Raw genomic sequence first — 21,331 nt, forward strand, 5'->3', positions numbered from 1 at the left:
AGGGCAGTTTCCGTGGAATGTAGGGGACGGAAGCCAGACTGGAGGGGGTCGAGGAGAGAGTTGGTGTTGAGGAATTCGAGGCAGTGCGTGTAGGTGACTCGTTCAAGGAGTTTGGAAAGGAATGGCAGGAGGGAGATGGGGTGATAACTAGAAGGTGAGGTGGGGTCAAGAGGGTTTTTTTAGGATGGGAGAGACATGGGCATGTTTGAAGGCAGAAGGGAAGGAACCAGTGGAGAGTGAGCAGTTGAAGATGGAAGTTAAGGAGGGGAGAAGGGATGGAGCGAGAGATTTCATGAGATGAGAGGGAATGGGGTCAGAAGCACAGGTGGCCGGAGTAGCACTTGAGAGGAGGGAGGAGAGCTCCTCTGAGGACACTGCTGGGAAGGATGGGAGAGTAGCAGAGAGTGTTGAGAGCCGGCGGGTTGGAGAAGCGGGGGGAGTGACTTTGGGGAGGTCGGACCTGATGGATTTAATTTTATTAATGAAGTAGTAGGAGGCCAGATGGTTGGGGGTGAGGGAAGGAGGAGGGGGAGGAACGGGGGGCCTGAGAAGGGAGTTGAATGTAAGGAAGAGCTGACGGGGATGATGGGCATGGGTGTCAATAAGGGAGGAGAAATAGTTTTGTCTGGCAGAGGAGAGGGCTGAGTTAAGGCAGGAAAGGATGAACTTGAAGTGAACTAGGTTGGCATGGTGTTTAGACTGAACACCACTGAACCTCGTGAGAATTTCTGAGGAGTCTTCAGATTGAAGGTGTATCCCTCGTGGACATCAATCTTGGTGGGCCTGCAGGTGTGCGTTCCTGGGAAGCGATCAGCAACAGACAGGAAGCATACACAAAAATGTAGATCTTGCTATGTGGAAAAACCTGTCCTTCAAGATCCTCAGTTAAAATGTTCACCTTCCAGAAACGGTCTCACTTTAACCCCCAAACAAGAAAGTTTGTTCTAAATTACTACTCTCTCAAAAAATATATGGCAGAGTAGCCTTGATCAGAAGTGACTTGGGTAACCAACGACCTTGAACATCTGATGGGAAGAAATACTGACCTTGAGACGTGGATTGTTCAAACAGATTTCAAATACCGTGGGAGGGCACAAGGAGAAACTAGAGGAAGTGCTGAGGGAAATTCCAAAATATAAAGAATAGTCAGTGGCTGAATGCCATTCCTCTCCTTGTTGAGGGAACACTTCTAAACGACACAGAATTGACAGGTCAGGAACTAAAGGGCAACATCGGCACATGTGAAAAGTTTCCCTTAATAAGATGTCACAAAATGTAGTGCAATTCCATCACTGGGGACATTTCACAAAAGTCTGCCCAGGCCTAGAGGATTTCTCCAGCTGACCTCTGACTGGCTCCTTAGTCTTTCCCTTCCAGGTCCCGCTTCGAAGCTATGGAACTCGGTAGAAGGGGAGGAAGCAGGGAAGCTAGGATTTTAAAATTAAAATACCAGACATAAAAGTTTTGGGTGTCAAATTCATATCAGGCAGGGAACCGGCCAGCTGAAAACAGGACAAATGGCTACTCTATTGGGAACGCTCCAAGACTGTTGGCAGAAATGTCAATGTGGTGCACTTATTAAACTTTATGACACTGACTAGGAAGGGTTTGAATATCAGGCCACTGGCTATACCCATTTAGATACATCAAATGTGACTGATTCAAGCAGCTCAAAAAGGTTGAACTAAGCAAGTGTAGCTCATATCTGCCTCAGCTCAGAACTCCTCAGGTGCAAAAGGGAAAAAGAAAATAAAAAAGCAGTCCCTAAAATTATGATTTTTAAACAGTCTTTTGGAAAATAAAGTTGCAAGATATTATTTGAAATATTCTATTATCTGCGGGGCTGGACTGCACTTGTTTGATTACATCATGAAGTAGATCACCATGCTATATCCCCAGGATATTTAAGTATGTGTTTTTCACATTATATTGAGAGTGATTTAGAAGAACAATCATTTCTGTTTCCTAGATGCTGAAAATTCTTGGGTTCCAATTTGACTTTCAAAAGTGTAACATGAATCCAAGAATCATTTCATTTGACAGAATTTTCAGGAACATATTTTTACAGAGGGTGATAATGGGAAACACCACAGAAATCCAATTACGATATGAGTGGAATGAATTGAATCAATCTCTTTCCTGGCGAGTAATCTGCATTCTATGTGTGTTCTCAAGATAGGAGTGTGTTTTTGCCTATTGAGCTGTTGCCAGATCCGTAGTTACAGTCCTGATTTTTCCTTAATAAACAAACATGAAACTCAAAAGACTGCTAATTAAATAATAGGGAATATGGGTACAGCCTCGGCAAAAAAAAAAAAATGAAAAAAAACCCCTCTTCAAACCAAAACGGTTAAAAATGTTGTGGGGAAGGAGGGAGCAGGAATGGAAAGAATTTTAAAAGGTCAAATTTGTACAAATGGGATTTCAGCCAAGCTGGAGCACACAGAACTCTAAACCAAAAGTAAGTGTAGGGTAATCTTTCTAGCTCATGGGATTATAATAAAAAAACTCCATTAAAACAAAGGTTTCAACACACCGATATCATGGCAACCCGTTCATCTGTATTTATCCCCCTCAATAGCACTGCCTGAATAAATGTCAGAGCCATATGTTAAATGGTCCACTATTTCCCTCACTGTCCTTTCCCCCCGAGATTTCTCTGCTACATTATGTGCACACTCCCTTTACTACCCGTAATGATGAGGCACATTATTTACATTTTACAGTGCATCTTTTTCTTTCATCTTAAATAACCCAGTGAAATATTAATTTGTACCCCCCGTCAAAACCAAAAAGATGTCATCTTACTTGAATCATATTGGTTTAGAGGTCATAGTACAAATGTGCTGATCCAAAATATTGGGTTTCATCCCCTCTGCGGGCATAGTATATAAACACCAACCTGTGATTTAGGGAAGTTACTCAAACCATTTTGCACACTGCTTATAAAATAACATTTTCAGATTAGTTTAGATATCCACTCTTCATTGTAAACCAAATTCACTTCTTTGGCCTAATGCTATAACACAGGGCTATTGTGATGATTGTGGTGGGAACAGCTCAAGGTGCAGTAAGATGAAATTGAGCAAAGAAAAGCAAAGCACATTTGTGCTATACTCTGCTGCTCTTTCTCAGGGGAAGGGGTATTGATTCATTGTTTGTGTTCATTTAAAACTGGGCTAGATAACATACTAGAGGAACTACCATTGGGAAAAATCATGCTGTAACAGAAGTTGATTTCCCCTCTAGACTGTTAGTTAATTGTGGGCAGGAATGTGTATTTTATACTGTACTCTCCCAAACTCTTAGTGCAGTGCTTTGCCCATAGTAACTGCTCAATAAGTAGGATTAAATGAAAAAAAAGCCAGCAATGTTTTATTTTTCAGATTAACTCCCAGTACTTAAATGTCCCTGAGACATTATTTCGGGGGAAGTTTTTCATAACCACCTGCCTTTGCAAAACCCTCCCTTCCCGTTAGGCTTTTGTTTAAACTTACATCAGAGAGTACAAGAGTGGAACTCGAAAGAGTATGTTGCAATGGATAATTAAGCAAAAGGAGAAAATAGAAGAGAAAAATGTGGGTGAGCTGCACATCTTCTGTCTTGGCACACAGCATCACTGGGTGCCAACAAGACAGACTAAGTAAAACTAAGCCATTGAAATATCTAAAAAAAGTCCTTCTGTGTAACAGAATGTCTTTTCTCTCCTTGAAGAAGAATTGCCTCTTCAAAGGCCAACACCCACAAACACAAAATAGATGTTCTGGTGCATGAGAATAACTTAAGAGCACAATTTTGTTTTTTGTCTCATAGACAAAGGATGCTTACTGTGTTGGGAATTCAGAGACTAGAGCTAAAGAAACTTATGTGTACTATCATGTGGGTGCAATTAAGAAAAGCAAATGGCTGTGTGCGGAGATCTAAACGGCGTGTAGAAACAACACCTTCTTGTCCACAGAAGTACTTGGCAAAAGCTGAGATTTGCGTAAGGCCTTATTTAACATGATGTATTTGCTAAGGCTTCTAGCTGTTATTTTTCTAGAGGAAGCATGAATCCAGTAGAAACATCTTCACTGGGAATAGCAAAATTCAACACTGACAAATTAAATGGGAGATTTCTTTTCATTTTCCATTTTAAATTAAAGAATCTGCAATGCCATCTGCAACTCTGAAAGCAGTCTTACCCTTTTAGCTAACAACAAAATTACCTCTCAATTCCCTTAACACCAAAGCAGAAGCAAAGAGTAGGAGGGGGAAGCACCTGTTAGCCTTTTGGTTAACTCTCCTTCAGGAGGCCTTCACTGATCTGGACTGCCAGTTTGTTATGGGCAGGGATTATCACTGTTTATCACTGTAGTGTTCTTTCCTAAGCCCTTAGTACAGTGCTCTGCACATAGTAAGCACTTAATAAAAACAACTGAATGAATGAATGCATCTCCCCACTCTACATCCCCAGCTAACTGCCACTTCAGAGCTTCTGTTTCACCTAACCACTTGGGCATTCATAGCTCCCGCTCGACAAGCACTTGTGCTTTCTATTCTACTTCCTCCTATTTGAAATGAATTTAGTGCCTGTCCTCTCCTCTAGACCAGAAGCTCTTTGAGGGCGAGGATCTTGTGCACTAGTTCTATTGGCCTCTCTCAAACACTTATTGCAGTGCTCTGCAACCAGTAGGTGCTCAATAAATACTACTAACTGAACCAAACCAGAATACATAGAAGCTGAGGTGGCACAGATGAAAGAAGCCCAGACTACCATCCTGCTGACTCCTCTTTTTACTGCTGTGCTCCTTCCTATGCTGTACCTTCTGTGGCTGAGCCCTTTTCCATAAGGTAAGGCCTACCAGGGGGCTTTACCAAGGTCTCTTCTCTTCCCCAAATCTCTCTGTACCACGTGGCAGCAACAATCCTCTTCGATTCCCCCATCCATGTTTGCCTACAAAGGGAAGTACCACTCAAAAGATCAGTGACTGGCATGTAAGCATTAAATAAGGGCAAACAAATGGTTAATAATAACAACAACAACAACACACACACACAAAAGACAGGACAAGTACAAGCCTTGAACCCAGACAATGGGAGCAGATGTGAAAACACTGGCAATATTGGAAAACCATTAAGCCATTTTGCTTTGGGCTGCTTTGCTGTCACCTATAAAATGGGAATTAAGACTGGATGTGGACTGTGAAAAACCTGATTATCCTGTAGCTACCCCAGCACTTAGTACAGTGCCTGGCACATAAGTGCTTAACGAAGAAAAAGAAATGGAGGTTTGAAGTAATAAACTGCTAACTTACAACCCAGAAAAGTGCCTTTACACCCTTTAGGTGCGGAATAGTATATCAGTTTAACTGAATAAAAGGTCTATGTCATATAACTAGCCCTGGAAGTAATGGAAATATTCAATATTCATGAGGTTTAAAAACTTAGAACAGATGTTACTCCTATAATGCATAAAATGATAGTGATGGAATAGAAGTATAGTCACTGATGAAAGAAGAAATTTTTCAAGTAGGTATTGAGATGTGACGTCCTTGAGCAAGCTAAGTTTAGGATGGGGTGAGAAGCTTTTTTGAAAAATTTGCCCTTTTTTAAGTACTTACTATATAATAATAATAATGGTATTTATTAAGTGCTTACTAGGTGCAAAGCACTGTTCTAAGCACTGAGGTAGAAACAAGGTAATCAGGTTGTCCCATGTGGGGCTCACAATCTTAATCCACATTTTACAGATGAGGTAACTGAGGCACAGAGAAGTTAAATGGCTCACCCAAGGTCACAAAGCAAGTAAGTGGCGGAGCCAGGATTAGAACCCACATCCTCTAACTCCCAAGCCCGTGCTCTTTCCACTAAGCCATGCGGTATCTCTACACTACTGTACTTCTACTGTTTGCCAGGGACTGTACTAAATGCTGGGGTAGATAGAAGATATGCCTTTTAGACTGTGGGCCCACTGTTGGGTAGGGACTGTCTCTATATGTTACCAACTTGTACTTCCCAAGCGCTTAGTACAGTGCTCTGCACACAGTAAGCGCTCAATAAATACGATTGATTGATTGATATGCAGGTTGGACACAGTCCATGTCCCTCGGGGGGTGGGGTGAGGGTGGGGTTCACAGTCAAACCCCATTAAAAATAGAAATAACTCATGAGTGAACCAGATTTCCTCCACTGTATTTATCTGGAAAAAAACAAGAGATGTGCTTTTTCTTTCTTTTTTTCTTTTACTAAATCTTCTCTCATTTTGAACAGCATTCTAAAACCCTTTCAAGGAGGCCTAGCAGACAAAAGCACCTGCCTGGGAATGAGAAGACCTGCATTCTAGCCCCAGCTCTGCCACTTGTCTGCTCTGTGATCTTGGGCAAATCACTTCACTGTGCCTCAGTTACCTCATCTGTAAAAATGAGATTAAGACTGAGCCCATGTGGACATGGACTGTGTCCAACCTGATGATCTTCTGTCTACCCTAGCACTTAGAACAGTGCCCGGCCTAGAGTAAGCACTTAAATACCATAAAAAGTGTTGCACTTCAGAAACTCAAAGAAAAAAAAAATCAATTTTCAGAATTTAGGCCCAGTCTTCTTGCTAAGGAAAACGAAACATGATTTCGTTCTACAAGAATGAAGGTTAACAGTCAGAGCCTGTGCTGGAAAAGATGGACATTCTCAAGATAAATGCTCTTTCACTAAGAGGCCTTCCCTAGTTACACCCTCTTTCTCCACCTCCCCCGCTCCCCCATCTGTACCCTTTAAGCACTTGATATTCACCCCAACCTCTGCTCCCATCTGTAATTTGTTAATTTATACTTATATCAGTCTTCCCCTCTAGACTGAAAGCTCCTTGTAGGTAGAGAATACATCTACCAACTCCATTGTATTGTTCTCTCCCAAGCACCTAGAACAGTGTTTTACACATAGTAAGGATTCAAATAGCACTGATTGATTCATTTCTAGTGGGGTGATGAGCAGAGAAACTGCATTCAATTACATTATGGGATGAATTGAAAGAAATATTTGCGACAGAACAATCTAGTACACTTGCTCCTTGTATTTAAAACATCTTTTTCCTGGAAAGTTAACTCCAAACAAAAATAAATACCCTGTTGTAGGCAGGGAATGTGTCTGTTATAGTGTAGTGTTATGCTCTCACAGTTGCTTAGTACAGTGCCCTGACCACAGTAAGTGCTCAATAAATATGACTGATTGAAATATCAAGGAATAGGGAGGAAGTTGGCTTTTCAGAAAACCCAAAAAGAGACTTATGGGCCCAGTGCAACATGGTCCCAATAATGCACTTCCTCAATCTGTTCCTCGCTAAAACCAAAGTTTTAAATAATGGGACATTCTGTATGGAATCTTTGTTCTCAAGAAGAAGATTCTGTAATCCAAGCCCTAGTGAAAACCATCACCACTTAAAAGGCACATGTGAAATGATTCCACAGCTATCGATCAGATAATCATAAATTGAAAGGCATCCCAGGCGGCCATTTGATCTAGGATACTGCTTTCAAGGATGTCGCTGCCTATCTCTTTAAAGGACTTTGGGAATAGAGGCTCACAAACAGTGTTTGGGAGTTTGCTGCAGTATTTCACAACTGACAGTTAAGCCTTATTTCCTCAAGTTCAAATGAAATATCTCCTGTTTTAATTTAAGCTCATTTCCTATCTCCCTCCTACCATTCCTTTCCAGGAGGTAGAGAGGTAGCCAGGAAGAGTTTGGAGACTGAAAGGCAGGACAGCCAGTAAGAGACACAATTGTGCAGAAGCTCCAGTTCTGGCAATCTCCATAATGAGCCTTCTTGCCAATTTTCCCCAGAGTCAATCAATCAGTTTTTAAATCGAGTGCTGTGAACAAAACACTGTAGAAAAGCAGTGTGGTCCAGTGGATAGAGCATGGACATAGGAGTCAGGTGGACTCCGCCACTTCTCTGCTGTTTGTCCTTGGGCAAGTCATGTAACTTCTCTGTGCCTCAGTTACCTCATCTGTAAAACGGATTAAGACTGAGCTCACGTGGGGCATGGACTGTGTCCAACCCTTATAGCTTGTACTTACCCCAGTGCTTAGTTCAATGCCTGGCACATAGTAAGCACTTAACAAATACCATAAAAACAAACAAAAAAAGTAAGCACTAAGGAGAGTTCAATATCACAGAGTTGGTAGACATGTTCCCTGCCCCACAAAGAGCTTACAGACTACAGGTGGAGGCAGATATGAAAATGAATTACAGATATCTACATAAATAATAATAATAATGGCATTTATTAAGCGCTTACTATGTGCAAAGCACTGTTCTAAGCGCTGGGGAGGTCACAAGGTGATAAATGTAGTGGGGCTTAGGAATGTAGTTAATAAAGGGTGCAAATCCAAGTGCAAAGGTGACACAAAAGCAAGAGGGAATTAGTAATCCCCTGGCCAGCATTCTGCTTGATCCTTCTGTCCTCTTCAGGGGAAACCAGAAAGGATTTTGTCTGGACAGGAAAGCCTTGTTGCCAGGATTTCTGATTCCCAACCAATAGCTGCTCCAAGGAGGAAAAAGGACAAAACAGATAAAAAACACCCAAAACCCAAAAATAACCACTTTAAAAAAAGAAAATTTACTCCAACATGTACAACGCTGGAGATGTGTCATTAAAGGGAGTTAATAAAATTTGTGGTTCAGATAACTTCGGTGCACTCTGACTCTTGAACTAATAAGTTTCAGCCCTGATATTTTCCATGTCAGGTTTCAGTCTAACACAAAGTTTTACAGAGTAGTTGAAAGCAAGTTCTGAAATTAAAAGTTTCTCGTGGAAATTCTGAAAAAAAAAAACCAGTACTAGGAATCTGTCCCCCACCTCGCTACCTTATTCAGAAAGTTTCAAAATAAAATTTCCTCCAACTACATCATTCTTTCCTTTCCTAACAAATTGAATCATATTTTTAAAGGGGCAAAGAAGTTTTGGTTCTTTATCATTTAAATGTAGATCTTTTCAAAGCTCGTTAACTTCATTTGAGCTCTCAGTTCTCCCACAGTAGAGAGGTTCATTACTATACTAGTTTATTCATCTCCACAATTTCTATAAAAAAATGAAAATTTTCAAAGTATACCAGTCAGAAAGACTGAAAAGGAGAAAAGCAAGATGCCACTTTCTGGTAAGATTTAAGCAACTGGTGATATTTAATGTCGGAAAATAAGAAAATTAGGTTTGATAAAGCTACCAGTCTTCCATTTTTTTAGAATGCTGGACAGCTTCAAGGTGTTACTTTCTCCAAATAGTTGTTCTTATTGCTGTCACCTTTATCTTACTTCACAATTTTCATATTTCTATTAGCATGTACTTGCTACCTAAGCAATCAATTGCATTTATTGAGTCTTTACTCTGTGCAGAGCACTATACTAAAAACTTGGCAGAATACAATAGTTAATAGAAATGATCCTTGACCTCAAGGAACTTAGTCTAAACAGGGAAAGAGACAATAATATAAACTGAAAGTAGGGGGAAGCAATAGAGTATAAAAATATATACACAAGGGCAATGACGGGGAAGGGGGGTGGGGGGAAGCTTTCTATTTCACAAGGAAGAGTAACAGCTCAAGAGGCAGGTCAATGACTACTACCCGCCAAACCCTATTTCCTTCCAGAGAAGGTATTTCCTCAACTCCATTAAAATAAAAAGCTCTTCCTCATTTCTAGTTTCGCTCCTTTACGAATCTATTGAAGCTTATTCACTTTTGTCATCCCCATAGTGGAAATGGTGAACATCCTCCCACCACCACTTGTACGGTAGTTTCTCAAATACTTGAAGACACCAAATCCTTCCCATAGCCTTCTCGTTGTGCTACAAAACACCCATATTTTATGGGTTTAAAACCATATTTTATGGGTTTAAACTATGCTTGAAACAGTCCTCGAGCCATAAGCTCCTGAGCCTCAGTTCCTGAGCTGTCAATGAGGTTCCTTTAGTCCACTTTTCTGCTTTAGGCAGCTCTTTCTCCAAACAATACTCACTTCAGTTAGGGTGGGCCAAATACCAACACTGTATCTAACCGGAATACAAGTGGCCGCCACGGAGGGTCCCCTCGTCCCTCTCTCCCAGAGGGGATTGGGCCACGGAAAGCGCCAGGAGGTAGCCAGGCACGGCCACCGAAGATACTGGTCACACTGTCGAGAGTCTCGGGGTGCAGCAAAATGGAAGTAGGGTGGCAACTGCTGGGAGCCAGAGTCAGCAGGGACTGGGAGGAGGGCCTGGCAAGTCGGCTCTTTCTTGGTCAGACCCACCTAGGTGAGGGTGACACTCCACTTCTCCGATGCTCACCCGCAACCCTCTGCTGCCCATGCAATCTAGGTCCTTTTCTTCAACCAGAGCCGAGTCCAGCTGGTGCCAGAATCAATCAATCGTATTTATTGAGCACTTACTGTGTGCAGAGCACTGTACTAAGCACTTCCAGGACTTCCAGAATACTTCCAGGACTGACCGTCATAGCCATTATCTGGATGAAAGACATTCCCCCTAATGGCGCCCGGCAGTCTTATGGCATAACCAGACTTTTATTAAAAAAAAAAAAAAGCCAAGCCCAAAATCTCTTCCCTCCCTCCACTGCGGTCCCCGAGGTAGCCCACACTGTTTCCCCTCCACACTAGATCCTCAATCGTGCTGCCTCATAATAACAAATAATAATAATAATGATGGCATTTATTAAGCGCTTACTACGTGCAAAGCACCGTTCTAAGTGCTGGAGAGGTTACAAGGTGATCAGGTTGTCCCACGGGGGGCCCACAGTCTTAATCCCCATTTTACAGATGAGGTAACTGAGACCTAGAGAAGTTAAGTGACTTGTCCAAAGTCACACAGCTGACAATTGGCAGAGCCTGGATTTGAACCCATGACCTCTGACTCCAAAGCCCAAGCTCTTTCCACTGAGCCATGCTGCTTCTCATCAGGTAATAACCTTGGTGGTTACTTCAGTGACCCATGAAGCAAACCCTCTTTGACTGGGGGAGGTAGGGAGGGTGGCATTCATTCATTCATCATTCAATCGCATTAATTGAGCACTTACTGTATGCACAGCAGTGTACTAAGCGCTTGGAAAAGTACAACACGGCAATAAACAGTGACATTCCCTGCCCACAGTGAGCTTACAGTACAAGCCAGGCCCATAACTAGGGAGACAAAATTCACCTTATTCAGAGCCAAGTCTGACCCTAAAACAGGTGAGTTTAGTACTGGTAGAGTGGACTTGGACCCAAGCATGCCTGCCCTTCAGCTAAAATGCAGCTTAACCTCAGAAGGAAAGCTGAACTGTGCTCCTTCTGAACCATATAACCTCAGTTCAGCCAGCACTGAAAACACCTCTAGTACTTTTTAAGAAGAAATGAATTGAAGATTCCTAGGTAGCAATGAACAACAAATCAATGTGACTTCAATTCAGCAGGGGGTGATCACTCTGACAGATTTGGAAACAGAAACGGGGTTAATATGCTGCTTGAACATTCAGATAACTAAAGAAAGGAGTCATGATAAATGTCTCAAGGCCTTGGCGGTTAGTGGTCATTTAAAAAGGGGGAAACCCTCTAAAAATCAATAGTATTTAGCGTATGCTTTGTTTGAAGTTTTCTACTAAGCTCTTGGGAGAGTTCAACAGAGTTGGTAGGCACTATCCCTGCCCACAAGGAATCTACAGTCCACAGGAGGCAAATTATACAGCTGCCAGTGGGCAGATTGACAGGGTGGCTTAAACTGAAATAGAGGAAGAACCCCCTTCCCCTACTCAAAAATGACTTAGAATCAGTCCTCCCAACATCTCTCTGTTTGGATAGCAAGGGCAATGTGACCTAACTATCCCTTAATAGGGACAATTGTATCACCTCGGGCAAGTCACTGAACTTCTCTGGGCCTCTATTACCCCATCTGTAAAATGGGGATTAATACTGTGAACCCCAGGAGGGACGTGAACTGTGCCCAACCTGATTAGCTTGTATCTACCCCAGCCTGGCACATTGTAAGCGCTTAACAAGCACTATTATTATTATTATTATAGTATTGCCAAGCACTGTGCTTATGGTTGGGGTGGATGAAAAACCATCAGATTAGACACATGGGACATACAGTCTCAGAGGGGAGGGAGAGAGAACACTTTATGGAGGAAACTAAAACCCCCAAAAAGTATAGAACTTCCCCAAACGTTTCACACCAGGTCAGAGGCAAAGTTGGGACTAGAACCCAGTCTTCCTCAACTTTCAGTTTCGGGCCCTTTTCACCTTCCCCTTGGAGAGCTGGCATTCGGATCAGTTGCTCTGCAAGTAGAAAAGCTGGCTAACGGATCCCCCTCCAGGTAGTCATCTGGGGAGGATAGTCTTTCACTCCCTCCCTCAGGTTGCCCACTTTCAACTCCTCCTCAAACCCTCCATATAGTGCCCTGCTCCCCAGGTGTCACCAACTAGGAGAAAGTCTGCTTAATACCAGAGGTGCTCACCAGCAAGCTGGGGCACTCTTCCAGTCTCAAAAGCAAAGCCAATACCAACAAATACAGATGCTATAACTAATTATGTCCCGGCCCTGCCCTTCTAGTGGTCAGACAACTGGGAGGGCTTATTTCTAAGCAAGCTTAATTAGGAACTATTCAATTTTGCTAAACCCAGTGACAAACATCATGGATTTGGGGTATTTCCAACTCCCATGAAGAATAAATTTCCGATTCCTCTTAGAGGAAGGGAGCAACTAAACAACACTCCTGAGAACTACTACTGGACTGACCCTTAAACTATCAGACCGAGGCAGGATTTCTGTATCTTCACCATGACTTCATCAGTGAGTACCACAAATCTTGGAGCAATTCCCTCTCCGCTTCACGGCTCCCAGTAAAATGAGCGTACAGCTTGCCTCTGAAGAAAAATGAGGATGACCCAGATTTAAAGAAGTGGTAGCTCCCCTAAGCACTCTGCAGACACACATCAACATAATTTAATGTAAGAAGGGGATAATTTTAGGTACTCTCCAACAGTGCAAATAGTTTTAAGCACCTTCTTCAAGCAATTCCAAGAAAAAGATTTCCAGAGGCCCAAATCTAAAACCCAGGTCTCTTCTTGCCCTGAACATCTAGTTACCTTGCATTCTTTTTCCCTTAACACAGGATCCTGTTTGTGAGGTGCTTGTTAAAAGTTTAATCGGAAACTCTTTAACATAAGCTTTAAAGCACTCAATCAGCTCACCCCCTCCTACCTTACCGATCTACTACAACCCAGCCTGTAAACTTTGCTCCTCCAGCGCCAGTTGGCTTACATTACCGCAAAATCTTTCCTACCTTGTGGCTGACCCCTCTCCTATGCCCTCCCTCTAGCCTGGGACTCCCTCCCCGTCCAGATGACAGACTACCCCTTTCCCGATCTCCAAATCCGTATTTACAAAAGAAAAAATAAAAATCACACTTCCTCCAAGAGGCCTTCCCTAACTCCCTCTCCCTTTTGGTCAACTCTGTACTTGGGTATATCCCTTTAAGCACTTGATATTCTCCCATCCCTCAGCCCCGTAACACTTATGTACATATCCATAATTTATTTATATCAATGTCTGTCTTCCCCTCTAGACTGCAAGCTTCTTGAGGGCAAGGGATAGGTCTACCAACTCTTTTGTAGTCTACTCTCCCAAGTACTTCAGTGTTCTGCATACAATAAGTGGTCAAAACCAGTGATTGATTGATTTTGCTTATTCCATATAAATTACTGTAAAAGACATACTATAAAAACATCTAACAGTATCCAAGGACATAGGGGTTTTAACTATTTAAGAAAACAATTCCTAGAATACCTCCAAGGACTAAATTTCAGCAAGAAAAAAAAAGCCTGGAATTGCCTGGGAATTGAAGGATTTACCCCATCCAACTTCTCCTCACTACAGTTCCTCCTGAAAAGCCAAATGTCTCTCACTATTGAATACAGCTATAATTGGAGACTGATTAGTAAGAATTGCTAGTAGTTTTAAATAAGATCCTACATATGAAATGATCTTTTAGAACTAATAATAATGGTACTTGTTAAGTGCTTACTATGTGCCAAGCCCTGGGCTAGATACAGTAGCCTGGGTTGGATACAGTCCCTGCTCCACATGGGGCTCACAGTATTGATCAGCATTTTACAGAGGCAAATGAAGTCCAAAGTTAAATGACTTGCCCACAGTCACAAAGCAGACTTGTGGCTGAGCCAGGATTAGAACCCAAGCCCTTCTGAATCCCAGGCCTGTGTTCTATCCTCAAAGCGACACTACTTCTTTAGTAAAGACACTGTCTTTAATAAAGACACAAAAAAAGAGTGGTATTCATCCAAAACAAACAAAATACTATCACATCATGCAATCTCTGGATGTGACATGAGAACCACAGCTGCGCTTATCCAGAGAGTGAATCAGTATCACTACACAGGAGTGAAACAAGACGTCCTCATGAATGACAGCCAGAGGTACAAGGCAGACCTTCTGAAGGAGTCTTTACCTCTCCGAGTGAACGCTCTTAGGCAAAGTTGGAAAACAAAACAGTCACTTCTTTCAAGACAGCCACATTTTTCCAGTACGCTAATACCATATGACACCATGCCTGACTCTAAAAGAGCAATTTTTTTTCCAAAATGGTCTGTGCATAAGCCTCTAACCTGATGGATAGCAGAGAAAGGAAAAATCAGATATTTGAGAGATTTCAATACATGTGTAGGCGATGATGCTGACATGAGGAAAAGAAAAATGTTTGAGCCATAAAGGACTGGAATGTTAATGGCAAATTTCTAAGCCAGTTCTGTAGGTGTGCAGATGGTAGATCTCAGTAACTAAACGGCGGCATGCTACTGGTTATACCACAGTCCACTAGTACATGCTAGAGATGATGGTTGACGGATTTCCATGACTTAGGGCTCTGGATATAAACTGGAGAAGGCCTGTTGTGGGAGGCGAGATTTTAGCCGGAATTTCAATGTGGTCTGACAGCTGTGGTCTGTCAGATTTGGGGAGGGAGAGTTTCAAGCCACAAAAACAGTGTGAGGGAGGGAAGAGAGACAAAAGAGTTGAAGACAAGGTCATAGCCCTAACACCAAAGCAATGAACATTGAGTCACTCTGCTAGGCAGAGCTAGAGTTGGCTGGGAGAAAACTGCAAGCAGGCTGGCCTGCAGCTATTGGAAGCGGGTAACGGAAGCTTCAAGAAGATCACGACAGTAGGAAGCAGTGAAAATGATACCAGGCACTCTAAGATAAATTCAACAGCACAGCAAGGAATAATATTGGAACATGTTCTGTAGGCATGGGGGGAAGGGGTCAATGACAGGAATGTTTTATATCACTCTGATAGATACTTCCTTGAACCCTAAGGACAGTTTACTACAAGAACCTCCTGCACGTGTGTGCGCGCGCCTGGATGTATATGTATACATGAAATTTTCCCAGAGTGCTCTTGAAGAAATATTTCCTTCATCTGTACAATGAGTGACCTGTAAAAATTAAGCTATCGCTATACATGATATTTGCATCTTGCAGATTGGAATGCTAAATGGAGATTTTGCTTGAAAAAGCATTTTTAAATCTGTTCCCCATGCAGACTTTCAGAAGCATGTTTTTATCCATTCTCCTCCCTTTGTTAAATTACCAAATTTAGTAACGTGTTCAAGGAGATGTGTCATGCCTTCACACACAGTAAGCATATATGATACTATTTTAGAGAGCGTTTAGCAGAGCACTAAGCCAGATCAGCGATTTCAGAATCTGCTCACCGCCTCCTGTACCTTCTGACAACTATCTCACGAGACCCATGAGAACCTACCAAGTCTAGTCACATATGCCAAGTGACAAGGAAATGACATCTTTTACCACAGTCCAAAGAGTGTTCTCTGCCATTCTATTTAACACCTAGGTTCTCAAATTCAGTTCCCTTTAATAACAGTTAATTTCAAAATAAATGGGCAATAACTTCTGTCAGTACAAGAGAATTCATTCACGTGTTCCTTTGACATCTTAGGATAGAAAGTGTGGGAATCTGGCAGGTAATCGGAATGCTCTAGGAAAATACTAATGCCAAGACTATGGCTTCAAAGTGAATATGAAACCAAAACCCTAATACATCTTTGGCAGATGTAGCCATTTACATCGCAGATGTAGAAAAAAAAACAAGTTTCAGAAATTGCACATGCCTCAACCTTAAAGGTAATTGATCATTTGGGTAATATAGGTAGGCAAGAATGTAATTCTCAAACACCCCGGTTTTTGGACGGAACACAATCAATATTTGTTCTCGGTACCTGAATGGAAAATTGTAGCCTATAACTTTAACTGTACAAGTGTTAATGAAGTCATCTTACTGTATTAAATACTGACAAGTTGTACAGTTACCTGAATGGAAAAGTGTAGCCTATAACTTTAACTGTACAAGTGTTAATGAAGTCATCTTACTGTATTAAATACTGACAAGTTGCACAGTTACATAGAAAGACAAAAATACCATATGATACAGTATAGAGGAGCTGAGGCAGAAGCTAGGAAGTTTAACAGCATTCCAGTTGGACTGATATTACAGACAACCACACAACTGCTTCTTCCATCACTCAATCTACTTGTGACAAATTGTGGCTCACATTATACCCACAACACAGTCCTGTTGTGGGAAGACCATTTCAATCATGAAATACCAACATTGTGTAACCAAAAACCCATGTTATAGTAAAAGTGACTTGAACGAGTTGCCAATGCAGAGTCAGAGTACATATTAAAAGTAAAAAGAAGTCTTGTTTCGACATGAGGGAAACGTATATGAGGGCTGATAACACCACAAATGAAGGTAAATACCAGCGTTTTGGCTTAATATCAAATTGCCAACTGCTCTCAAATCAGCAACAATTTTACAGCATGGAGACTGTTCTGGAAGTGAATCAGTCATCAAATCAGTAATCCCAAAACAACCTCTTTTTGGTTGTTTGCGGGGAGGAAGTGACCATTTGGGTGATTTTAATTGGATCGGTATCCATGAGATGGAAAAGATCCAAATTAATGCATAGGCAAAATGGACAAAGATTAAAAACTAAAAATGAAATAAAAGAAAACAAAAGCCATTTGAATATAAAGTGATTCCATTTTCCTGCACACCCACACACAGGCAGCAGCATCTGACAAGGAGAATGTTCCCTGAAAAAACAAAATTACAACAAGAGTATTTGAGAGCAGAGCCTGACACAAAAATTCCCATTGCATGCAAAATGTGAGGAAAAAAAAAAAACCCCAACACATTTCTATAATTTTTTTGGACAAAAAAACTCCCTCCTTCATATTTCATGGAACGTAACTAAATCATCCAATGCTTTCTACATCATGCAAAGTAGCAACTTAATACACTTCTAATGGTTGACTTGCTTATCACGATGGGTTTCTTGTGATTTCCACTTTATTTAGAATAAAATGCTAGTTTATAAACCAAATCAAGAAAATCATAGGTAGCTTACCTTGGCACTGGAAGCCTTGTTTCCCAAACCCCCTGCAAGACAGTAATCAGAACAAAATATTTTAACACTCTCTGTACTAGATACTTCGTTTTATCCTATAAAAATACCACAAGATGTAATGTAACTAATATTACAGAACACCCATTTAAAGGTGGCATTACTTCGAACTCTATAGAATCTGCTTTTATAAATTTTTTTAAATGATTCAATTACCCAGATTTAGAGTAACAGATAATAGTAATATTAATAATTGTTAATCACTTACTCTGTGACGAACACAGTACTAACTGTAATAGATGCAATATACCACATGGAACTCATAGTCTAAGAGGGAAAGAGAACAGGTATTTTACCTCCGTTTTACAGATGAGAAACCTGAGGCAAAAATAAGTTACCGTAAGGTCAATTCAATCTCTGTAAGTTCTTGTATTTTATGTTACCCAATTAATTTTAAAAGTTTCAGTCCCCACCAGCACTTGCTACAGGGCTGGGCACACAGTAGGCACTAAAATATTAATATTACTAACATTTTTAGTAGTAAGAGCTGACTTAAATAGCCCATGGGACCCAGGGCACAAAACTATCCTGCTCTTAACCTTTAAACTTGAGATGTAACGCCAGCTTTTACAAACAATTTATAGCCACACACGTAACTATTGTTTACCTATAAGATTACTATTGTCAACCGGGATCGGCCCGATTAACAAGTCAGAGACTTGTTTTGTTCTTTCCGATTTACCTGAAAATGTTTGGCCTCTTGGAACAAACAAAGCAAATAAACTTCAGGAAAGAACCTTGGAAGGGTATTTTTCTTTACAACAATAACTAGAATCCAGAAAGCTAAAACGAATTGACTTGAGTCCTCATTATTTAAGAACTCTCCCAATAACGAATACCCAGACATCAGTTATATCTTGAAGCACTGTAATTTAGTTTTCAAGTTACAATGCTTCAAGATACAATAATCTTCTGTAAACAGCTTCGTTCACATGAAAATGACATTTAAACCAGATCTAACCTGACGGAATTAAATGGGCCAAAGCCACTATTCAGATAATTCAGATCCCAAAATACTTGGTTTGACAAAGAGAAATGATGGGGTTTGGTTGGCTTTCTTTTTCTTTGTTGTTGGGTTTTTTTTTTTTGGGGGGGGGGGGTCCTGAATTGTCTTGATAAAAACCTAAATTCTCCATTTCAGTCAGCAAATCGGACCAGGCTAAATACGTTCATTCATATTGCCTCCTGAGACAAAGATACTACTTTGCCTACATATATTGCTAATCAACTTCACAATCACTTGATCAGTGGTATTTATTGAATGCTTATGTGTTCAAAGCAATCAGTGGCATTTACGGAGCACCTCCCAATGACGGTGCACTGTACTAAACACTTCAGAGAGTACAATACAATGGAGTTGGTAGACCCGTTCAACTTCAAGAACTAAAAAGCAATCGGTGATCAATGACACACTCCTTAATTCAATCAATCGTATTTATTGAGCGCTTACTGTGTGCAGATTGTGTTACATCCAAGTTTGTTCAATGAGGGTGAAGGACACCTTCTCCCAACCTTGCCCCAAAAGACTAAAAAAACACATATGCCTGCCCCTGTGCCATCCAACCAACTTGAGGTATTCTTACCTAGTATTTCCCTATTAATCAATCAATTAATCGTATTTATTGAGCGCTTACTGTGTGCAGAGCACTGTACTAAGCGCTTGGGAAGTACAAATTGGCAACATATAGAGACGGCCCCTACCCACCAGTGGGCTCACAGTCTATTACTGTATGGAGAGTTACTTTACATACCACTCTAAATGCATATCGGCGAAGACTATTTGGGCTGTCTGTGGTTTTATGAAAAAGTACATAAATGAACTGATCTAGGCGAGTTGCTGCACGCTGTCTTGGAGGAACATTAGTGAGCTTCCCAGGCTACAGGAGGGAAAGGAGGAGGAAAAGGAGGAAGAGGAAAGAGGACGAGGAGAAAGTGTGGTGGGGGGACGGATGGACACGGACCATTCCTTTAATTTGATGTGCTCTGCACATAGTAAGCGCTCAATAAATACGATTGTTGATGATTGCTCCAATTCGTTGGGGGGTTTTTATTTGCTTTTTTTAACAGGAAACTGCTCCGATCAGCACAGCTAGAAAGTGAAGCCCGTGTTGCCAGGGTCTATTTTAAAGCCACTCTTTCTGCCCTTCTGCAGTTTGCCTGCTCTGTTTCAACCCTTCCCCTCCCCGAAATCGGGCTTTCACCAGTTTGTGGCATGCTCTTTCTCTCTCACCCTGCGCTTGGTAAAAGTCATTTTAGGAGGGGCAAAAAAATAAAAAGGCAGAAAGCACACCCATTCCACGCTCCCTGGCAAGAGTGGAAGGCCGGGATGAGGGACAGCACAATTGCTGCCACTTCGGAGCTCCTGCGGTCCGGGTTTCTCCTGGCAACCCTGGAAAACCTCTTCTCCCTTTCCGTCCTTTTTCCGCTTCTGCTTGTCTGGGTCGATACACTACAAGAGCCCGGGCTTGGGCCCCGGAGGACGTGAGTTCTCATCCCCTGCTGTGTGACCTTGGACAAGTCATTTCACTTCGCTAGGGGAAGCAGCGCGGCTCAGTGGCAAGAGCCCGGGCTTTGGAGTAAGAGGTCAGGGGTTCAAATCCCGGCTCCGCCGCTTGTCAGCTGTGTGACTTTGGGCATGTCACTTCACTTCTCTGGGCCTCAGTTCCCTTACCTGTAAAATGGGGATTGAGACTGTGAGCCCCCCGTGGGGCGGCATGATCACCTTGTAATCTCCCCAGCGCTTAGAACAGTGCTTTGCACATAGTAAGCACTTAATAAATGCCATCATTATTATTATTATTATTATTCGCTGGGCCTCAGTTACCTCAATTGCACAATGGGGATTAAGTGTGTTAATGATAATAATAATAATGGTATTTGTTAAGGGCTTACTACGTGCCGAGCACTGTTCTAAGCGCTGGGATATCAATCAATCAATCAATTGCATTTATTGAGCGCTTACTGTGTGCACAGCACTGTACTAAGCGCTTGGGAAGTACAAGTTGGCAACATATAGAGACAGTCCCTACCCAACAGTGGGCTCACAGTCTAAAAGATAGATAACAAGGTTATAATAATAATAATAATAATAATAATAATAATGGCATTTGTTAAGCACTTACTACGTGCAAAGCACTGTTCTAAGGTGATCAGGTTGTCCCACTTGGGGCTCACAGTCTCAATCCCCATTTTACAGATGAGGTCACTGAGGCCCAGAGAAGTGAAGTGACTTGCCCAAAGTCACACAGCTGACAGGTGGCAGAGCCGGGAATAGAAACCACAACCTGACTCCCGAGCCCGGGCTCTTTCCATTAATAATAATAATAATGGTATTTATTAAGCGCTTACTATGTGCAAAGCACTGTTCTAAGCACTGGGGGAGATACAAGGTGATTAGGTTGTCCCACGGGGGGCTCACAGTCTTAATCCCCATTTTCCAGATGAGGGAACTGAGGCCCAGAGAAGTGAAGTGGCTTGCCCAAAGTCACCCAGCTGACAAGTGGCGGAGCCGGGATTTGAACCCATGACCTCTGCCTCCAAAGCCCGGGCTCTTTCCACTGGGCCACGCTGCTTCTCTACCCCAGCGCTTAGGACAGCGCTTGGCACACAGTAAGCCCTTAAAGACCATAATTATTATTATCTGCCACTCTCCAGAGGGCTCAGAAAAATGTGTGCATGGGTCGTATGGGAGGGTTAATTTACTCATTCATTCAATCGTATTTATTGAGCGCTCACTGTGTGCAGAGCACTGGACTAAGCGCTTGGGAAGTACAAGTCGATAAGGTGGCTGCAGATTAATCAGGGGCAAATATGTCTGTTTATTGTTGCG

The 21,331-nt window shown here is 41.9% G+C and overlaps 1 protein-coding gene across 2 annotated transcripts in view; it reads right to left on the minus strand.

Annotated features, from left to right (window-relative positions):
• PRKCA (protein kinase C alpha) overlaps positions 1–21,331 on the minus strand; it is a 342,829-nt gene that overhangs the window by 309,577 nt on the left and 11,921 nt on the right. For both annotated transcript variants that reach the window (XM_038757073.1, XM_038757072.1), the window contains exon 2: positions 17,446–17,477. In XM_038757073.1, the coding sequence (XP_038613001.1) occupies positions 17,446–17,477 (32 nt within the window). The remainder of the gene's footprint in view (positions 1–17,445; positions 17,478–21,331) is intronic.

Source organism: Tachyglossus aculeatus, chromosome 15 (assembly GCF_015852505.1).
Source record: "Tachyglossus aculeatus isolate mTacAcu1 chromosome 15, mTacAcu1.pri, whole genome shotgun sequence".
In the NCBI taxonomy this organism is placed as follows: domain Eukaryota; kingdom Metazoa; phylum Chordata; class Mammalia; order Monotremata; family Tachyglossidae; genus Tachyglossus; species Tachyglossus aculeatus.